This window comes from Pezoporus occidentalis, unplaced genomic scaffold, assembly GCF_034315485.1.
Source record: "Pezoporus occidentalis ecotype Australia unplaced genomic scaffold, CSIRO_AGI_Poc_V1 ctg59, whole genome shotgun sequence".
NCBI lineage: Eukaryota > Metazoa > Chordata > Aves > Psittaciformes > Psittacidae > Pezoporus > Pezoporus occidentalis.
In genome coordinates, this window is record NW_026915932.1 from 2,989,185 (window position 1) to 3,010,027 (window position 20,843).

At 41.4% G+C, this 20,843-nt stretch overlaps 1 protein-coding gene and 2 long non-coding RNA genes across 7 annotated transcripts in view; 1 reads left to right on the plus strand and 2 right to left on the minus strand.

The window, feature by feature from the left end:
• The window catches only part of LOC134174189 (uncharacterized), a 20,904-nt gene extending 18,143 nt beyond the window's left edge, over positions 1-2,761 (minus strand). For 2 of the 4 annotated variants that reach the window (XR_009968541.1, XR_009968544.1), the window contains exon 1: positions 411-587. This is a non-coding gene — a long non-coding RNA (uncharacterized LOC134174189). Of the gene's footprint in view, positions 1-410; positions 588-2,462; positions 2,614-2,655 lie in introns of those variants that run through there. The other 2 variants (XR_009968543.1, XR_009968542.1) reach the window with 2 other exon arrangements.
• Positions 1,916-19,154, plus strand: LOC134174188 (guanylate cyclase soluble subunit beta-2-like). Of its 2 annotated transcripts, XM_062638887.1 has the most exons (16): positions 1,916-2,280; positions 2,968-3,041; positions 3,881-3,975; positions 4,171-4,331; positions 4,745-4,844; positions 5,995-6,215; positions 6,303-6,408; positions 8,061-8,164; positions 9,705-9,921; positions 12,290-12,610; positions 13,346-13,494; positions 15,696-15,842; positions 16,130-16,284; positions 17,757-17,956; positions 18,042-18,164; positions 18,961-19,154. In XM_062638887.1, the coding sequence occupies exons 1-16, from the start codon at positions 2,278-2,280 to the stop codon at positions 19,110-19,112; spliced, it is 2,328 nt and encodes a 775-aa protein (XP_062494871.1). In that variant the 5' UTR covers positions 1,916-2,277; the 3' UTR covers positions 19,113-19,154. The 2 variants fall into 2 exon arrangements, with proteins under 2 accessions (XP_062494871.1, XP_062494870.1); XM_062638886.1 differs by lacking the exon at positions 1,916-2,280 and having other exon boundaries at positions 2,774-3,041.
• On the minus strand, positions 11,510-12,368 carry LOC134174190 (uncharacterized). The gene is made up of 2 exons (XR_009968545.1): positions 12,271-12,368; positions 11,510-11,603 (listed from the first exon to the last, which is right to left on the minus strand). It is a non-coding gene; the product is annotated as an uncharacterized LOC134174190 (long non-coding RNA).
• Positions 19,155-20,843: the final 1,689 nt, after the last annotated feature.

Genomic DNA, 20,843 nt, shown 5'->3' on the forward strand with positions numbered 1-20,843 from the left:
CTTTGTGCAATACAGATTTAGCATACAGGTATTAATGTGAATTTTGGATAGCTTATCTGAATTGCGTCCCCTTTTAGGTAGTAGCTAATCTTTATTGATAAAAATCATTGGATTGCATATTTAGGTGTCATGCATACGATAAGAAAAAGTAAAGATAGTAAAGTACTAGAAGAGAATAAGCAAAAATAATTACTTTACTTGAAAATCTATCCAATCATTCAAGTTTTATAAACCTGAAAATTAGTTTTATTTATGTATAATAGAAATTAATTTATAAATTTTTCATTTCCTTCAGAGTTATCATTCTGATTTGTCATTTCTAGTCTCAAATTATTTGCACTCATAGCAGCAGCAGATTCATGTGGGTAAAATTTGCACACAAAAAAATCAGTAACCTCGTAGTGACTTACATTAGTATCGATAGCGCTGACAGCCATGAGCTCCTAACCCGGTTTGGTTTCAGTTACTTTGCAGGCTGCCATGGAGCAGCCGGCCCGGCTGCGCCGTTGACACACTGTGTTTAAGGTGACAGAAACGAGGGTGTCTTCATCCTTCCTGCGGGGTGAGCCGTACCGAAGGCAGTTCTGCCGCTAACAGCGGGTCGGGAGCGGTGCGCCGGCTCCGGCGGAGGGAAGCACCCCCTAGGGGTCACCGGCCGGGATGCAGTGGAGATGGGGTCTGGGGGACCGGAACTGCCTCTTGCCTGGCAGCGGGCAAAGGTGCACCTTGCACGGGTGCAGCACAGACAGCAAACCGAGAGAGAAGTCACCTGCTGCCGCGCTGGCCTCTCACGCCTGTGCTTCCACAAATACTTGGTGTTGTCCAGGAAATACAGCGGGGTTTACAGTTACGTTTCTATGCTTAGCAAGCCCTCTAAACCCAGCTGTGGGAATACAGCAGGGACATGGAATTCCGTTAGCTCTCTTTTCCTGAGCCTGGATCCGACCTCACAGCTCTTAAGAAGAAACTCAGGCTGTGGTAGAGTCACCAGTGTTTGCAGGATATAAGGGCTGAGGGGAGCAGAGAGGAGGCTGCCGGAGGACGGGGACAGCAGGGCTAGTGGGAGGGCTGTGATCATTAAGAAAGCAGCACCCATGCCCACTGGGGGCTGCCACACGGATTTTGATGTGCATGCTGAACACGTACAGCACTTGTAAAGAGGGCTGAGCGACTGGAGACAGAAGGACAAGTACATCTCAGAATCGCCAGAGCATGAGCAAAACCCTCCCTGCCAGACTGTCACACTGGCTCAGTACATGGTCCCACAACCCAGCATCAAACAGCAGCAACAAGGTGGGTGAAACAGGGCTTTCATCACCCACAGGGCTGCCTGTACGAATTTGGCTGACAGGGGACAGGAACTCATCTTTATCCGGGGAGAGTGTTTTCCCCCAGACAATTCTCCATTATTTCCTCTCAGGATTCATTTTCCGAAGTGACCTATGAATAATTTTTCCCCAAAAAAGCCCTCCCAACCTAGAGATGAGATAGCTAGGGATAAGAGCCAGGCACTAAACTCCATTGACTCATTGCACCTAAAACCAATCATTGTATTCCTGTTAATGTCCCTGCTGCTGTCCTTCCCTCTCAAATGGGTTGAGTGGCTGCAAACACAGCCTAGATGATGTGAGCTATAGGCAAGTGGCTTCATCTCCTGCTTCTTGTCAGGCCTGCGGCTGCAATACATGTCTCAGCATCACCCACCAGCCAACTGGAAGACACTGATTCTCCCTACAAACCTATCCTGGGGCATGTGTGGTTGTTGACTCCACCACTGCTGCTCCTGCTCTGCTACGACTGGTTTTAAGAAAGCCTTGTCAAGAGTCACCCTCCTCTGGTCACCCTCTCAGCTGCTGGCCCAGCCGGGGCTTCAAGAGGTGGGGCCCGGTGTACCTCTGCGCTGGGCAGCCCCCCGTCGGGTCTACCCGCACCATGTCCCGCCTGGCTGTGCCAAAGGCTCCAGCAACGGGGAACCAGCGGGATCGGGAAACTGCGGTCGTGACAGTGATGCCATTTCACCGAGATGCTCTTCGGCATCCCCCGGAATTCCTGCAACACCGGCAACTACGGGAAACCCACGTTTTCTGCTGAGAGACAGGCGGGCAGGCGGAGGGAGCCTCGGCAGAGTCCCTGCCTGCGGCCAGCGGCTGCCACCGCGGGCGAGAGCGGCGGGGCCGGGCCTGGCCGTGCGGCCGCCCCCCGGGCGAGCAGCTGGGCGGACGCCACCGGCGGCGCTTGGGGAGGCGGCCGGAGCCCGTGGGCGGCGGCGGCGGCAGGATGGTGAGCGGCGGGCGGGCTGCGGGGACTCCGCGGGCCGGGCTGCGGAGACCCGCTGGAGGGGGCGGGCAGCTCGGCCCCGCCACCAGCCCCGGGCCATGCCGGGCTGCCTCGGGGGAGGGCAGCGGGAGGAGATGGGCGGGAGGAATCGGGACAGACGGCTCTTGGGGACAGACAGCTCCTACCTGAGAGACCAGCGGGGAGCAGGAGGCTAACCCGCGTTGCTCTGGGGGATGTGAACCACACCATCCTTAGGCTGTTGCTGCTGTGAAAGTGCTACTTAGGGTTATTCTTCCTACGTCCCCCCACCCTCATCTCGAGCGTGCCGTTTGTCAGTACTAACGCGAAAAATAACAGTCACGGCAAAGCCAAACTTACCTGCGCTGCTGCAGCGGTGCGTGTCTGCGGTTCAGCCCCCGCTGGGAGCGTGCTCCAGGCTGGGTGATCCCGGACCTGGTGCCTCTGGGCCCTTCTCTGCACAGCAAAATTGAGTGCGTTGGCGCTGTTTTCCTGAATGCTTGTGAAATGCTGAGGTAAAGGCTGTGATGTTCACTGGAAGGCATAACTGCTGTCAAATGTTATTACTTCCTCTTTTGCCGCATAAAATCTTAAATGTAAAAAGATGGCATGTTTGGGCTGTATTTTGAAAATAAGTATGGCTTTTCCATGTTCATGTGTTTGCTTTTACAGTATGGATTTATAAATACATGCCTGAAGTCTTTGGTGATTGAAAAGTATGGTGAACAAACATGGGAAAAACTAAGGTAATGTGTTCCCAATAAATGTAGTGCATTGAAAGAAAATGCTCAGGAATTTTAGGAGCAGAGGATTATGATTTCTCACTGATAAACAGCAGCTGATGTGTACCTCAAGTAATTATAAGAAGTAACTAGCAGAGCAAAAGGAAGAGTTTCTTACCTTCACACTCTACTGATTTGTCCCAATTAATTTGTCATATCAGATAACTAAGGATGACATTTAGTCTTGCAGATAGTTGTGAAACAGATTTGCTGGCTTACTGGGACAATATCAAGAAGTAATTACACTGAAAAGATGTCATCCTTGATAGGAAGTCAGTTTAATTCCAGCACTTTCAGAAAAGCAACTGAATGTATCATCTCTGGTTTTGCCCTTACTTTATGAGCTCTGTGGTATTTTCTAAGATATAAAGATATATAAATGATGCTTATATACAAACACACAATAGCCATTGAAGCCAATATAAAAAAATAAGTTTTTTGTCAAGCCTGTGGAGACCCAAGGGCTTGATATTTTTGCCATATGGAACAATGACCCAGTAGACCAGAAGACAGACTAAGACTCCTCTTGCTTGAGCACCCCACAGTATGATGCTAGAGACAGTTTACCATAATATCACAACATGAAACAGCAGAAATGGAGAGGTAGATGCCACCATTCAGCCATGCTACAGCAACACCTTTAAACCATTAGGGGAAGTAGTGTGTTCCAATATAAGGCTTGAAGGAGGAGGTTGAGAAGTGGTTTAACAGCAAACAGTGCTTAAATGAGTGCCAGTTGAGTCACCCAAGCATGTTATATTTACAGCACAGCTAGGACCAGAATATTGTCTTCTCTGTTGCAGACTGCAGGCTGGAGTCCAAGATTCTTTCTTGACTTTTGAGGTTTACAAAGATGAGATCACAATGCAGCTCGTTGACAAAGCCTGCAAAATATTAGGTAAGTGTCACTGTGCCTCAAAAAATGAACCGTCCTGGGTTAAGCCTGAGACTGCAGCCTAGGTTTTAGTCTCCTGTGCTCTTTGGAATACTTTCCCTATGTGGCAGCTTTTCTGCATTCACTCTTGATCCACCTGACAACATTTCAAGAGCTTCCATTCCTTTCTTATTCTTCAAGGTACCTTTATTTTGCCAGGTGTTCCTGCTGACATGGTTCTGAGAGAGTTTGGAGAGTATTTCTTTGAATTCTGTAAACGCTCAGGCTATGACCACATGCTGAGGACACTGGGTGGAAATCTCTATGAGTTCATAGAGAACCTGGATGCATTGCACAGCTACCTGTCCCTTTCTTACCAGGCAAGTTCAACTAGTAATTACTGAGCAGGTATGGGTAGACTCTGCCAGAGGTTGCAGCCCGAGGAGCAGCATCTCATAGGTGTGAATATATAAAAATATATATACATAAATAATAGAAAAAAGGCTATAACAGGCTCTCCTATGTTCTGAAATGAATAACTCCAAAGTGTTAGGGCTATTTTAATATTTTTTTTTTTCTGAGTAGTCCTCAGCATTAGATATTATTTAGACCATTGGCTCTAATGCACAGTAGATTTTCCTTCACAGATAAGCATAGTTAATTTTCTGGTATTCAGCTTATTCACATGACTGCTTATTTTACTAAGACATGGGATGCTTTTGTACAAGTGGAATTCACCAGTTTTCTTCCTCAAAAAAAGATACTGAAGAGTTTTTTGTTTGTTTTTCCTCAGGAGATGAATGCACCATCTTTTAGGGTAGAAAAGAATGAAGATGGGTCAATGCATTTACATTACTATTCAGACAGAAGAGGTCTGTGCCATATTGTGCCAGGTAATCAGATAGAATGCAGAGTACAGATCAGCTGGTAATGCAATATATATGCTGCATAATCATATAGTTGCAGTCACACTTTGATCAGATTTCAGAATCATTTTTCAGCTAAGGACTGGCCACGGAATTGGAGCCTGATAGAATTTAGTCACCAGATACCTGCCCTTGCTATTTTCCTACTGCCTGATCACTCCTAGCTCCCAGTAGCTTCTATCAAGACTTATGATACAAAAATGCAGGCCATAAGGGTCCATTCCTGCTATAGAACGCCTATAGAATTGCCTTCCTGGAAGAAAAAATAAAGTGCATGGTGTGTATTTTGTCCAACTGTTGATCCTTTCTCAGAGACTCCTGCTCCTTAAATTACAGTGAAATAGAAATGATAGTTGAAGACATCCACCCATTCATCCAGTAACAAATAGTCCTCCAGTATATGCAGTCTGTAAAACTAGTATTGACCCCTGCTCAAAACTGAATCTTTTACCAGCATTTTTAGGAATCTCCACAGTTGTACTTCTGCAAGGGCTAAATAACTGTAAGTCTGTTAGAGATGATCATATTCATTTCTTTCATAGATACCGCTGAATTTAGAAGCTTACCAAAACTTACCCCTTTGTCAAAACTCATTTCATATTCCTATTGAAGCACAGAACTATTTGGAATATCAGACAGAGCTTTTCATGTAATTGTCCAATATTTCACCTCATAGCTAAGCAGAAATGAGAGGACTGATGTTACATCTTCATGAAAGGTAATTCCTTCCTTTCAAAAGAAAATGGTCTGCAACAACAGCAATGGATTGTTAAGCTCTTTAGAATCCCTGCATTTTCTGAGTTAATAGGAATTAATATTGTTGGTATGTAGTATGACTACTTGGACACATTCTTCTAATATCCTGCTGAGCTGCTTCTAGTGAAAATAAGTATTTGGCATCAGACAAGGAAAAAGAAACAGTAACTTTAAAACTTATCTCTTGTGCACATATTCTTATCACAACAATAATAGTAGGAATGACATAGGTTGCTTTCTACTTCCAGAGTCTTTTGGAAAAATGATTTTGGGAACAGTGAAATTCCACTCTGGGCCCTCTAAAACGGGAAATGGAAAGGGTTTGTTCTTGGCAATACTTTGTCTTTTGTTTCTCCTTCAGGAATTATTGGTGCAGCAGCCCTGGATTTTTTTAATATTGAGCTTTCAATGGAAATAGTCAATCAAACAGAAGAAGAAGAAAGAACTGGGAAAAAAGAACATATTGTTTTTCTTGTTACTCAAAACCCTGTATTTTCATACAAGGAAAGAAGTGAATTTTCTTCCTCACATCAACATGTTCCTGACTCTGCAAAACAAATTGAGAACCAACAGAATAAAGAGGTATTGTAATAGTCATTATCATTGTATTATTAAAATATGATTAAAATAAAAACACCCTTGAATTTCCCTCTGGATTTATTTCAACAGGACCTTGAAAAAGGCAAGAATGCAGTTAGAGACAGAGGAAGCTCTGTTTGTCCTGTCAAGAAAAGTCACTGGAAAACAATAAGAGGAATAATTACAGTAGGAAGAGGTGAGAGATCATTCAAAGGGAGCTTGTCACCATTTCTGAGTCTTCAGTAAGACAGTCAGTAAGCCTCCCCCTCTCCACCAACCATTTTAAAGTTACCATTCATATTTCCTCTGCCTCTTTTCAAAATGTTTCTGGTTATGTTTCTTTTGGTTAGACACTGGTTATCAAAGGAAAATTGCAGATAATAAGCATGCTTAGTAATGACAGACACTTACATGGAATATGACCTGTCACTTCTGTCTCTTAAACAGGATTTTCATCTGAAAAGTATTCTTCTATAAAATGACATTGTGTGGTACTTTTGATATTTTCTTCTCATGTCACCAGACATCATCTAGCCTGATGATGAATTTAAGAGTGTTTAACTTAGTAGCTGCTATCCTTTCCAAAGTTACCAATTGTAGTTAATTCTGAAAGCCAAATTACACCTACTGCTACCAAAAATCTACTGCCAATCTAGTAATCTTTGTTTATACCTTCATGTATGATATGTTTATATATCTTTGCAAAACAGAAGGTTTTTTTTCAGTTAGGATCTTTTAACTCCCCAAGAGGAATGAGGATCTAGCTCAGTATTGCCAAAATGTCTGGATTCTGTGTGGAGTGAAAAACTGAACCTGGTACCATCTGGTGCAATGTCACATGCATTACAAAGGAAGATATATTGAGTAATGAATTAACATATACTCAAAACAAAACTTTAGAGTAGCATTATTACTTAAAAACAGAATAAAATCCTTTAACAATAAGTGCAAGGGTTATCAAGATCCAGGCTTTGAAAAATGAAAAACCCATGCTGACTTACCCTGAAGCAGTGAAAGGTATAAACTTGGGGCCTGTATTTGTAATCTTCTTCACTAGTCTCCTAAATGACTTGAACATTTGTTATCAAAGAAGACTTTACTGCGGTAACTGTTGTAGCCACCTTCTGGGGGACAGAGATCACTTGAACTAATCATCCTTTTGATCATTGTGGGTTACTGGATAATCCAGTTTATACTGCAAAGATCAAAGGCTTTAGGCGCTTCAGTTAGATGAGTCCTTTCGTTTTACTCATTTATTTTAGAGAAATATCTGTTTGCTAGATCTGTAGATAGCTCCTCTGTAGATCTGTGACCATTTTGTAAAAAACCTCCAGGTAAATAAAATAGAAACCAAACAGTGATTTGATCTTTGTGCTATGAATTACAGTTCTTATTATAGGAGACTGAAACTCAGACCATGCTGGATTTTTTATCCGTAAGTGGTCCTTAGTAGCCAGCAAAATATATTAAATGTACTTCTGTGTACATTATTTGTGTGATACAGCTGTGTTATATTGCTATGATATCTGCAGATTCATAGAGCAGTAATGTCTACAGTTGTTCATCTAGTCTTACTGTTTGTTTCCATGTAACTTCATGTACCTAATGCTCTGTGCTTTTTGTGTGGTTAGATTTTGAACTCTCAGCCTACTCAGATCGGTTCCTAATCAGCTGTGGATTAAACTGCAGAGCATTTAGCACAGATGTATGCACTTTTGTGGACCCACACACAGTTTACTTTGTCTTTGCTCATTATGATATAGGGTCCAGTCTCAGTGCTAAAAGGTAATGCTGACTGGTTTCATGAGGTGCGACCCAATTAAAAGCTACATGTTTATCTTGCCACAGGTAAGCTCCTGAGAGGATTTGATCCTGTTTATCCCAAGAGTCTTTGGATTGACACAAAAACATTTTGCAATGGACTTCCTTTTCATATGGTTTTTGACAAAGAGGTAGGACAAGCATGTGGTAAGGGCCTTTAGTTTGCATAAAACATATAGTAACTTTTTTTCTGTTTTGACTGTCCTACGGTTCACTGCTGCGTGTGCTCTGTATACAGCACACACTCATTTGCAGGATTTGCAGAAGTGCTCCATACAGTGACACGTAATAGGAAGTCACTCATAACAATTGGATCTGGATCATTTCAGAGAGGGATCTCCTTTGAATTTATTGAGATTACCACATCTGAAAGAGCTGCAAATACACCAACAAGGTTTATTGCAGCAGCCTATTCGTTACCAAACGCTGAACAGAATTTTCTGAGGTTCCTGACCACCTTCCTGTACTTGGATGTGCCAGAGACATGACCCATCCTTTAAACTGGCTTTGTACTTTTGTACTTGTAGCTAGTTACCCTCTCTTCCCAGTTATTAATCTATCCAAAGGCTTTTGTAGGGCTTTGCTGTCAGCTGAGGCTCTACATGTTCCTGCTGCAAAAAGCCAGCTATCTACTAAATCTGGCAGCATGCAACCTCATCTAGTAGGAACTAGACCCAAAAATCTCTGTATCTTCCAGGGAAGGATTGAGTTTCCTCTCCTGTGCACACGTACTCTACAGCAATGGGATTGCCCTTGTCTTGGCAGGGACTGACCTGAGTCTGGTTTCCAGCCAGCCCGAGTTCCCACCAAGCTACAGTTCCTCTTGCTCACAATTCTGTACATAGAATTTTATCTTAAGACAGGAGCAAAGAAAGGAGAAGCTGAGAATAGGACAATAGGATAGCAGAAAAAAGCTGAATACAGGCACTCAGGGCACATGTTTTGGCATCACACCAATAGAGATTCCAGCACACATAGTCCAGAATGCATAGTCTGCTTTTTGCCACTGTCCACATCAGCCAAAGTTCAGAGTTTTAAACCTTTCAATACACCCAGTCTGCATAATTTGATAAAATTACTAGTGTGGAGAGAGGGCAAGTCCTGCATACTGGTAGTTACGTCAGAGCTTCAGTAACTCTGATGACAAGCAGTGAAGGCAGGGTGGATGTTTCTGCAAGAGTTAAACGCTGATGTATGGTCAGCAGGCTAAAAGAGAATAACTAAACCTCTACACAGCAATAGTTAAGAGAAGGTAACCCATGGCATCCATTAGAAAACTAATATTTGCCAAAACATTTTATGCCACAGTTATTTTCTTTCTGGAACACAAGGGACACTGTGATATTGCTAATTTTCACTTGCAGCTATCTGTAAAGCTATTTGTTAGGCCTGCACAAATGTAAATAGAGAACTTCTTTTCTTTTTAACTATTGAAAGGGAAGAGCATTTGGATAATAACATTCCTTTCCAGGGACTTTGTCTTGCTGTGAAGGACACTCGTTCAGAGCTTTGTGGTAAACCACTAATAAAATAGAAACTTTGCTCAGAAATAAGCTATGTAGTATAGCAAACCAAAGTGCATGTAAGTGTATAAACAATGGTCTGCTATAGCTTGGCCTGAACCTAAACAGGATGTGAATTATAATACATTGTCCATATTCTCTTTTTAAGCTCAGAGTGAAGCAAGCTGGTGTGAGCATTCAAAAGATTGTACCTGGCCTTCAGAACATGGGCATCTGCTTGGATCACTATTTCAGTATTGTTCACCCAGAAGTACCCTTCACCATCTCTAGCATTCAGAAATTCATCAACAGTCAATTTGTTTTCCAGACTAGAAGAGAGATGATGCCAGAGTCATGGAAACAACGGCCAATGCTAGAGCTGAGAGGTACTTCACTGTTTTCAGTAGCTAAGTGTTCATATTAGATCAGGGATTATGCTGGAGTTGAACTAATGCATTTCTGTAGGCTCCTCTTTTCACATAAATCCTATAAATGGCTTTGCCTTTGTGCAGTGAGGAGAAGATTGCATGGCTCTGTTTAAAGACAGTACTATAAGATACTTGTAGACAAATTCAGCTGTTACCTCACCAGATTTTGAAGGCTTTCAGTCGAAGTAACACCTGTGTTTCCATTTGAAAGGCTTAGGAAGACACTGTTTTCCCAGTGCTGAAAAATCATCTTTGCAGGTTTCCTGAGTAACAGAGGCAAGGTCAAAGGAGGATTAGATTGTTTTCTGAACCACCTCTAATCTCAGTCATTCAGAGTCACAGAATTGACTCAACTCCAGTTGAGTTTGGAAGGGACCTCTGGAGATTGTCTAGTCCATCCCAACTCAAAGCAGAATCAACTACAGCAGGTTACTTAGGACTGTGTCTAGTTGGGTTTTGAGTATGTTCAAAGATGGAGACTCCACAACCTCCCTGGCTGACCCATTCCAGTGTTTAACCACCCTTACAGTTAAAAGGTTTTTTCTATGTTTAAATGGAATTCCTGCATTTCAGTTAGTGTCTTGTGTCTTTTGTCCTTTCATTGGATAACACAAATAATCTTTTTTACTCCCTCCTATGAGGTTATTTATAAATATTGATGAGTTCCCTCCTGAGGCTTGTCTTCTGTAGGTTGAACAACCCCAGCTCTCTTAGGTTCTCTTCACGTGACATATGGTCCAGCCTATGCACCTGATACAGAATTGTTTTGCCCTGCTAATTTCTTTGCCGAAGGAATTACTACTTTGCACATGGAACAACATCTTAAACCCAGCCACCCAGCACAGGCAGTGCCAGTTCACAGATATTGGGTTCCATCTTTGCCACATACAGACAGTAGTGAAACATGCAGTGAGCATTCCCATGATAATACAATTAAAGCATCACTCCTACCAGTGATGCTCCATTCCTGTCTGCTGGGCAAGGAGGGGCAGAGGCAAGGGAAATGCTTAGAGACAAAGTCCTGATAACATTGCTACTGTTGGAGGAAAGAAATGGCTTCCCCTGTGCCTTCATGCATTTTGATTCCTAAAATGTGAATACATGATTCATTCTTAATTTATGCCTTTGAGGGGCGTTATGTGCTATTGGCTGGGTTTCAAGTGCGGATAAAAATAGATTAGTTAGCTGTGCTTTTAGTTTTTGTAGTCACATTTTCAGATCCTGATTTCTGTCTTCACCCCCTGCCCCCTCCACCCCCCAATGTTACCTAAGAATTTACAAATTGGAATTATTTTATTTGCTTGATTTTTCTGAGAGGAATGAGTTTGGAATGATTTTCTCCTGTGTGCAAGTAACTGTAATGGCATTTGGTTTAAGTGTTCTGTGACCTCAATTTTGCTCCTGTGAGCTATGTAACATGGCCTAATTTTCCCTTCTCTCCTTTCACCTTTACATAATGAGTGCCAAATCTGGTATTCCTGAGATTCAGTAAGAAATAGAGACAAGGGAGACCTTGAAAAAAAATAGTGCTACCAAAACAAGGAACTTTAGTCACAGGTACAATTTGACTTCCTCTTATGCTATCAGGGTTAATTCACATGGTATATCTACTGATCCAATCTGCTGCTCATCCAGTAGCCCTGGGGATAGGGTGAGAGAAGAAGAAATAAATAGGAATTCCTAGATTGCTGTTCAGAAACCAAGGATACTTATGAAGCAAATAAAAAATAGTAACAAACACATAACCAAATCTCAATTGAGAAAACAACAACTCACCCCCCCACCAAAAATCAATTCTACTTTTCAGGCATTTTTGTACATGCTTATTTAGGTGATCATAGTGACTGAAAGCTCCAGCTCCCAGGAAGGAAGGCTCTGCTGATTTTATTTGGCCTACATATTATCCACTATGAAATTAAACTTTGAATGTTTCACTTAATCATTGTGAGTCTCAGTTCCCCTGTGCATGATGCTGACTGATTGGATTCAGGAACAGCTCAAGAGCTAGTAGCAGAGGAGAGATGCTGTGAGCACTGGGGTTCCTCATGAAAAGGAGGGACCTGAAACATGGTTGGACTCTGCCTAGCAGTTGCAATGAGTGAGTGACTGCTCTCTGGGTCCTGATTATCTTTTTATTTGCCTCGTGTACCTCCTCTAAGCAAGTCCAGCTCTAATTCCCTGAAACAGAGTAATTACTATGTTGATCCGGACCCTACCAAAAGACACTGTCCTTAGAACTTGTCCCCTAAAATTGAGATCAGCAATGCTGAGTATCATGTGAAAGTCTAAGCTGCTGAAAACTCTTACCAGTACTTGTTTCAAACAGGCCAGATGATCTGGATGGAGTCTCTGCAGTGCATGCTCTATCTCTGCTCGCCTTTGCTTCGCACTTTGCATGAACTGGAAGAGCGACAGATGCATATTGCAGACATTGCACCTCACGACGTGACCAGGGATTTGATTCTTCTCAATCAGCAGCGACTGGCAGAGATGGAGCTCTCTAACCAGCTGGAGAGGAAGAAGGAAGAATTGCGGATACTGTCAAAGCACCTGGAGGAAGAGAAGAAAAAGACTGAAGCTCTGCTCTATGCCATGCTTCCTCAGCATGTGGCCAACCAGCTGAAAGAGGGGAAGCGAGTTGAGGCAGGTGAATGAACAGGATGCATTCATGCACCAGGTGATGGTGATAGAGGGACGGGGGTGCCGGCACAGTCCTTTGCCACTATCATGGAGTACATTTTCAACTTGGTGACATTCATGGGTAGGAGGAGGATCACAGACCCTTAATCTCTCTGGTAATAAAGATTAGACTACTCTTAAACAAAGCTTTGGAAGCTGTTTGCAAAATAGTTTCCTAGGAGGTGAAAGGTGGTAGTAACTGATCGTTCAGGGAACAAAATTCAGTGTTTCAACAGTAAACTGAGATTTTGTTTTTAACATGGTCATAAAAGGAAATGGGGTCTCAAAAATGAAAGGAATAAAGAAATTGCTTTTTCCTGGAAAATTCTCACAGTTCATCTTTGCTATCTATAAAGCTAGCATCATCATGATTCCCATTTTTATTAAGGACAGCAAGTAAGAGGATGCTTTAATTTCCTTTAGTAAGCATACATATGAAGTTAGGAATAAAGAGCTGAGTATATCCCGAATATGGATGAACAAAGGGATGTATTCAGATGCCTGGATTGAAATGTGCGATGATTCTTATATTTGATCGACATCTCTCTTTCATATCAGCAGGCGTATATAAGTATTACAATTGATGGGTCATATGTCCAGAAAAATGATGAGAAAGTAATATTTGCAAATAGGTCTCAAATAGATGGTGTGGTTGTTCAGCTATTACAAGTACTGGTCTTACTACTGGTCTTTCTGCTCACAGGAGAGTTCAAGGAGTGCACTATATTGTTCAGTGATGTTGTGACCTTTACCAACATTTGTGCCCAATGTGAGCCTATTCAGATAGTTCTCATGTTAAATTCAATGTACCTGCGATTTGACAGACTGACCACGGTGCATGATGTGTACAAGGTATGTACTCATCGACAAAGGCTGTAGAAATCACCTGGGAAAAGATTTTGCTGTTGTCGGGTTATTTTGTTTTATTTTTACATGCACTTAAATCCTCTTTGCTCCAGCATGATTTTAAGTAAGCCATAAAATATTGCATATTTGTAGTGGCCACAGAGAGAAATTGAAAAACAGGCAGAGGTGTGATTAAATATGTTTAAAATTTTCAGACATGTCAGTCATGGGTTAGTCGCTTTCCACAGCATTGCACCGGGATGCTGTTCTTTCATACATCTCTTTCAAATGCCTACCAACACAATGGCATATCCTAGTTTATGGACCAATTTGAATAATTTTCCTAGTTCTTTTATTCCAATCTGTTGTAAATAGGTCACTATGTCCCCTTCAGTGGGAAATGACATTATAAACTATACCCATATAATACTTCAACTTTGTTTGCTTCATGGAGATCTCCAGCAATGGTATAGATCTCCTGTTGACCCCAGAGAGCATTGAATAGATCTAGACTGTAATGTATGTCTTGTCTCCAAACTGTGCTGGAAGGATCAGAGCCCTGGTTGACATATAATAATAGCATTATTAACATCTCCAGAACTACACAGATTTGACGAGCTGAAGAGCAAGTTCTAAGTTTCTGTCTGCCCCCACCACATTAATTATTTAGGAAGGAAGGAATAGTAAAGGGTGAAATCCAAGTCTCATTCATTCCTTGCTCAGGCAAGGCATGCAGTTCATCCTGCAATAAATTGTAGTAGGAAATCAGAAACATTTCTGACTTGGCAAGAAAACTGTGTTCAATAATTGAAGCATTCAGGATATGGCCCACAGGTTTGGGGATAAATTAGCATTATATTCTAAATCATCCATCATGAGTAAATTATCTGTCACTATAATAATCTCCTTTTGATGCCTGTATATAACTCTTATTAATATTGAAGGAGGTGACTAGGGTACAGGAGTGAGGTTGAGATTACTATTTCAGGGAACTGCGAAAGAAATAAAATACTTAAATTGATCAAAGACACTTGGCCCAAGCTTATAAACATCTGAAGGTATGAATAAAAATCTTGTCAAATTAAATCTCCTGCCATGACTGAAAAATAATTAGGGTATCTATTTGCATTAGTAGCTTTTTACAGTTGCTTTTAATTTGCTACAGAAAATTACTGCATTACTATGGGGTTGGCTATCTGACAGAAGGCACATACAAGAACGCATTTTTCAAGACTAACAACCTGAACAGTTTTAAGTCATTATGTTAATGAACAAATGCAAAGATGAAATTATGTTCCTGCTCCTCTATTGGTGTTCATTTTTAGGAAATCAAATTAATCTGATTTAAACTGATCTGTTGCTTATTGGTTGTAAATGTAACAGTGAAGTCTTGTAAGAGCAGATTAGAAAATTTCCTTAATGTGTAACAGTTTTTACAGTGAATTTTAGACATTTGAGAATTCTCTGTTGCAAACAGGCCTATTCTATTCCCAGGGACAAAGCCCAAGCTATTTCTCAGGTGCCTTATCATGCACTACAAGGGAACTGGATGCCTGAAGGAGGACAAACCCTTCACCATTTGTTTCACATTCTGCAGCTTGTTGTGGGAAAACAGCTGGTTGTAAGGAAGGATGCTCCTGAACTGCTTAGTTAACACTTTGCATTCTCTGACATACTGGAGATTGGAGGTTTCTTAATTGCATGTGAACCCCTTAGTAATAATAATCAGCAGTGAGTAGGCTCCCTTGCTCTATTGTGGCTTTAAGAAAAAAAATGTCTTTTGAAGAAGAAACATGCTTTTAACACCACCGGTGAATTAGAGTTAATTAAGAGGATTCAGCTGGCAGATAACCTCCTGGCTCAGGAGTCTGTGCCTGGAGATAGCTCTTTGCATATAGGTCTGCCCTGGGTAAGAGAAAGACAAAAAGTCTGATACTTTCACAGCATCTCTTTCTCCTTAGCATCTGTGATGCTGATATCTAAAATGTGTCAGGTAAGCAGGGACAGAATGCATTGGAATTTTTAATGTGAAGTCATGAAAGATCCCCATCTCAAGGAAAGTCACATGTGCTAGACCTCTTTTGTGATTGGAAACATCTTTTAGAAGAAAGGGGGAGTTGGTGCAGAGAAGAAAAGCCCCAGACAGCAAAGCACTAACCTGAACAAGACATATGGCATGCTGACGTACTTGTCCCTCTCAATTAAAGGTGGAGACAATTGGAGATGCCTATATGGTAGTAGGTGGGGTCCCTGTGCCTGTATCCACTCATGCTGAGCGAGTTGCTAACTTTGCCTTGGGGATGATAATAGCAGCTAAAGATGTGCAGAATCCAGTTTCTGGAAACCCTATCCAAGTAAGTTGTTAACACAAAGGTGCATGTGTGTTTGTCTGCTTCTTGGGTTGTTCTTATGGTTAATATATTGCAGTAGGATATCAAAGAGCTTTTTCTGACTCCTCTGTGACTTTGGGAAAGGCCCACATGGGTACATTTTTCATGAAGAGCATCTCCCTGTGGATATTTGATATTTTACTGATGTCCATTGTTGTGTTAGGATGATTTTCTTAGGTGGCTAGATAGCATTAAGAAAGATGTTAAATAATAAGTGACATTTTTTGGGGGTGTTTTATGTCTTTGTAAAGATTAGAGTTGGGATCCATACAGGTCCTGTTTTGGCTGGAGTTGTTGGAGAGAAGATGCCTCGTTACTGCTTGTTTGGAGACACAGTGAATATAGCTTCCCGGATGGAGAGTCATGGTGTCCCAAGTAAAATTCATCTAAGCTCCAGTGCCTATCAGTGAGTAACTGTGATGGACACTTTCCCGGTTAAAATCTGGGCTAAACCCAACTGCCCCGGCAACTGCAGCTTTCAGTGTTTCATGTAGATGGCGCTGTGTTCAGTCACTGATTTATGCAGCTTACTGACAAAAATCATGGCTTGCAAAGAGTTTTATTCATTCTATTTCAAATGCCAGAGGTTTGAGTTTTGATCCTAGAGAACAAACTATGGGAAAAAAATAATTGTGATAGCTTATTTAGAAGTACGGATAGAATGATGTGAATGCTAGAAAGGCACTTAGAACATTTAATAACCTGCATCTCTCTCTGAGCACAACAATTTGTGGTGAAAAAGAATTAACTGCTTAAACCACTGTCCTATTCATGCAGTGAGTAATTTACTTTCCTAAACCTCATGTCACTAAAATCAAATACTGTATTTCAAGGATTTTATGTATGGCAGAAGTGGAAGCGAGGACAAGCTCAAAGGAGTACAAGAACATTGTTTGGGCACATAGGAATGATATTAGGAAAGCTAGAGCTCAACTAGTATTGAAATAGCCAAGGAAGGTTTGAAGGCAGTAAAAGGAGCTTCTGCTGTGACATCAGAAAAGTATAAATGGAAACATGGTCCTGCTGTGGCAGGTGATTTAGTGACAGTGCCCTGAATAAAGGCTGAGTTACTCAAGGCCTCTCTTGCCTCTGTCTTCACTGACAAAGTCTTCAAGGTTCTTGCACCTAGAGTCAGGGTTCAAGGAGTAGGTAAAGTACCAGTACTGGAAGAGGATCAGAGCTGGGGTCTTTTGAGAAATCTTAATCTATTGAAGTGTATTGGATTAGATGGGATGCCTCCAAAGGTAATGAGAGCACTGGCTGATGGCATTACAGTGCTGCTGTCATCTTTGGAAGGTCATGAAGACCAGCAGTGTAGGAACTCAAGAAAGCCAGATGTTACATCTATATAGAAAAATGGCAAGGAGACACTGGTGAACTATAGGCTGGTCAGCCTCATGTCAGCCACATGACATGTCAGCCGGTGAAAATCAAGTTTTCTTGGGAGCCATTTTTGACACATGAAGAAGGCAATTTGGAATAGCCACTCTGGATTTGCCAGGAGTAAATCATGACTGATGAACTGATTGAATCATGATTGCCTTCTCTGATGAAATAAATGGAGATAGTTTTGTCAAACTGATATTGGCTGCCTCAGTTCTTACTTTCTATTTACTGGTCAGTAAGAACCCTCCACCATACTAGAGTATTTGACTATGTGATCCATTGATTTTTGATCAGGCTGTACATGGAAAGCTATAAAAGCACAGCAGGCTTGAATAAACAGTCGAAACAAACTCTCAGTTTTTCACGGATCAATAGTGTTTTTCCCAGACTGTTGTGATTAAATTGCTTAGATTACAATACCTTATCTAAAGCACAGGTGTCAGTTTTGGTAATCTTGAATTTTCATGTGTCATTTTGCTTCTGATACTTTAGATGCCTAAAGTACAAGAATTTTGAGATGACTGAAAGAGGAGAAATAGAAGTAAAAGGCAAAGGGAAAATGCACACATACTTCCTCATTAGAAATAAAACTGCAACTGAGAATGAGATAATGGGAAGGCCAATGAAAGACTTAGATTCTGGCCGTGAATCTGCTCAGTCCATTCAAGAAGGCAGGATGGAAACAACACCAGGTAGAGTCAACTCAACATAGCTTTCCCTTCTTGAACAAATGAATGTTAATACAACTCAGTTAAGTATCTTTTTCTGTTCTTTCAGCTACTCAGACTCAGCCAGAGAAGGACCAGACTCCAGCCATTGCAATGAAATACACTGATGGCCCCACAGATGAACAGAACAGCCTCAAAAGAAGAAATCAAGCCAAAATTGCAGATTTAACAGGTAGTTATTCAGTTACCATCTAACAAAGACAACAGAACTAGGAAGTAACTGAGGCTTAATCTTGCAGCATCATTATATTCCTCTTCTGAATAACCATTGTTTTACTCAAACCAGGAATTCATGCCAACATGTCATGCTGGTGAAACTAACCATTCTGCACATTGCCCAGGGCCAAACAAATACACTTTCAGAGCAATCCCAGGTGTTAATTGTGCACTAGGGAGAAAGAAGCTGACATAGCTGTCAAACCCCAGAGTCCTTCTGGCAGTGCAGAACAGAATGGCTAAATGTTAGACCGCTCTTCCCATGAACAGCACCATTTGTTCACGCATACTTTTTTTTTTCTCCTAGAAAAGCTGTCATTATTTATAGTTATGGGAAAGCCCTTATTGACTCCAGCCCGAGAAAGAGAGACATCACTGGCTATGCACCTGGCTGTCCTCAAGCTGGTGTCCTGCAGGAGTCAGAAGGATTTATTGCCATGCCCCAAGTTCATTTTCTTTTGAAGTAGCTGATACTTAATTTGATTAAATTTGATGCCAATAGTCTAATCTAATGCATTTGATTTACACTGCACGATTTGGTATGCATTTGATGCCATAATAGTCTAATCTAATGCAACTCTACTGATGTATTTTGTGCATTTTATACAGACAAAATATGTTGTTGCTGATTACTAGGAAATGTTTTACTCGCTTTCCTCCCACGTGCTTAGATGTGGTGGTTAATCCATGGTGCTGACAAACACAAACCTACAGTCATTAAAAACTCACACTGAATGACTATTTCCTTTCAGGCAAAACTTACGATACCAAAAGTGATGGGAGTCTCCATGGCAACCAGCATGCAGATGATGGTTCTTGTCCTCCAAACCAGGGAAGAGTCAAACCTGCTACTGAAGAGCCACGGAATAGAAACATTCGTTCTAATTTTTGCACTTTACTCTAAGTTTCTTACTTTTTACATTTAAACAAAGCAACTTTATTATGATTTTGTGCAGTTTGCTGTTGTGCTGATTTGTATATCAAGTACCACATGATTTTTTTTAAAAAAAACACCACAAAACCAAACAAAAAGAAAAAAGACATCACAGTTTTCAGCAAAAGGAAAACAATGGAGGATTATTTTTTTTTACTCAATCTATATGTGCCATATAATACTCCTACTGGAGAAGGAAACCACTGAAAGATGCTTTGAAGATGTGTTTTTCAGCCTCTGCCATGTCTTTGAATATCCCTATGTAAAAATAGCTTTTTGCTATCTGATGCAGCAACTGAGAAAGCGGTGACTCATCCCGCTGAAATATTCCTACTCAAACGAGCACTTTCCATAGAAGAAACATTCCCTGAAGTGACCATCTGTCTTGACTTGGCACAGCCAACAACTTCCCTATGTAAGGTTAGCAGAATTTGATCTACATTCTCACTGTGATGACAGATTAATCTGTTAACAGGTCTTTTGTTGGGTAAAGGCATTGTGCAGTAGACATGCAGAATAGATCTACTACAACCCGTATTTTTCCTTCCTGAAGAGAAAATATTGTGCACTTTATAGCACCCAACAGTAAAACAAGATCTGAGACATTTGAACCACGCTGTGCTTAGATAATTGTAGAAGGATATGCACTTAATGGAGTTACGTATCATTGAATTCATCACAACACTGAAGGACTGTTCAAGGCCTATGAGCTACTTGAGACCTTCAAATAAGTTGCAAGGTAATTTCTCAGCTAAACAAAACTGAAGTTTCAGGTCTACAGAGGAAGCCTGTCAGTGCTAGAATTAATGTCATCAGTGTCATGGAAAATAACAGCATGGAAGATCAACATCACTTACCTTGTGTCAGAGGCTCCTCAGCTGAACTAATTCCATGCTGATACATCCTTAGGTTATGTCTGAGAAAAACTGAAGTTCAGCTGTCAGTGATTTAAGACATAGGAGCAAAACTACAATGGATATAAAGGTTGTGGGCAATTTTGGCACACATAAATTATGCCCTCACTCCTAAATAAATGGAGCTTGGAGTATGTGGAATGTGCTTGTACAGGGTGATTTGGACAGAAGATGTGCCCCACATAACAATACCCACTTTGGATGTGGATTCATTGTCTAAGGATGCACACCATTTGAACTTTAAGCAAGAACTCACTGGAGAAGATGATAATATTACTCCTCTGTTACAGTCTGGAGCATCACATTTCCACCTCTGTGTGCAGCAAGAGTGAAGCTCCTTAAACACCAGGCAGAGAGGTAAGGCTGATGAAAGGCATTTCCTCCTCTCTATAGTACAACAAGATGAAATTTCACCTGGTTAGATTTTATTTTTAAATCTGTGAGACAGCAGCTCCCCTGTCTGGGTGCTCTACAGCTCTTTCTACATTAGATGTAGTTCAGACCAACAGAGGAGGATGTGTCAAGTGAAAAACAGTGTTGTTGTCCCCACTATAGATATTTCAGAGGGCTTGCTACTGTGCTCCCATGCACTAAATACCCGTTACCTTATAAGCACATTCTCTGACTTAGTTTCAACAGTAAGAAATCCATTTGGGTGATTTGAGACCACTCTACAATGTGAAACAAAGCACAGTGAGTGGGTTTGACCAGCAAATTCCCTCAGGAGAGTACTCCTGACTCTGGCTGAAATGCTGATGTGGATACACCCTTTAACATAAGCACTTTG

What these genes read in the sequence shown, in the direction of transcription:
- LOC134174188 (XM_062638886.1), top strand. Translation starts at nt 2,905, where the DNA reads ATGTTTGGGCTGTATTTTGAAAATAAGTATGGCTTTTCCATGTTCATG. An exon ending in CAAAGCCTGCAAAATATTAG is followed by an intron (nt 3,976 to 4,170) that starts GTAAGTGTCACT and finishes TTATTTTGCCAG; the next exon opens with GTGTTCCTGCTGACATGGTT. An exon ending in CAGGATGGAAACAACACCAG is followed by an intron (nt 17,957 to 18,041) that starts GTAGAGTCAACT and finishes CTGTTCTTTCAG; the next exon opens with CTACTCAGACTCAGCCAGAG.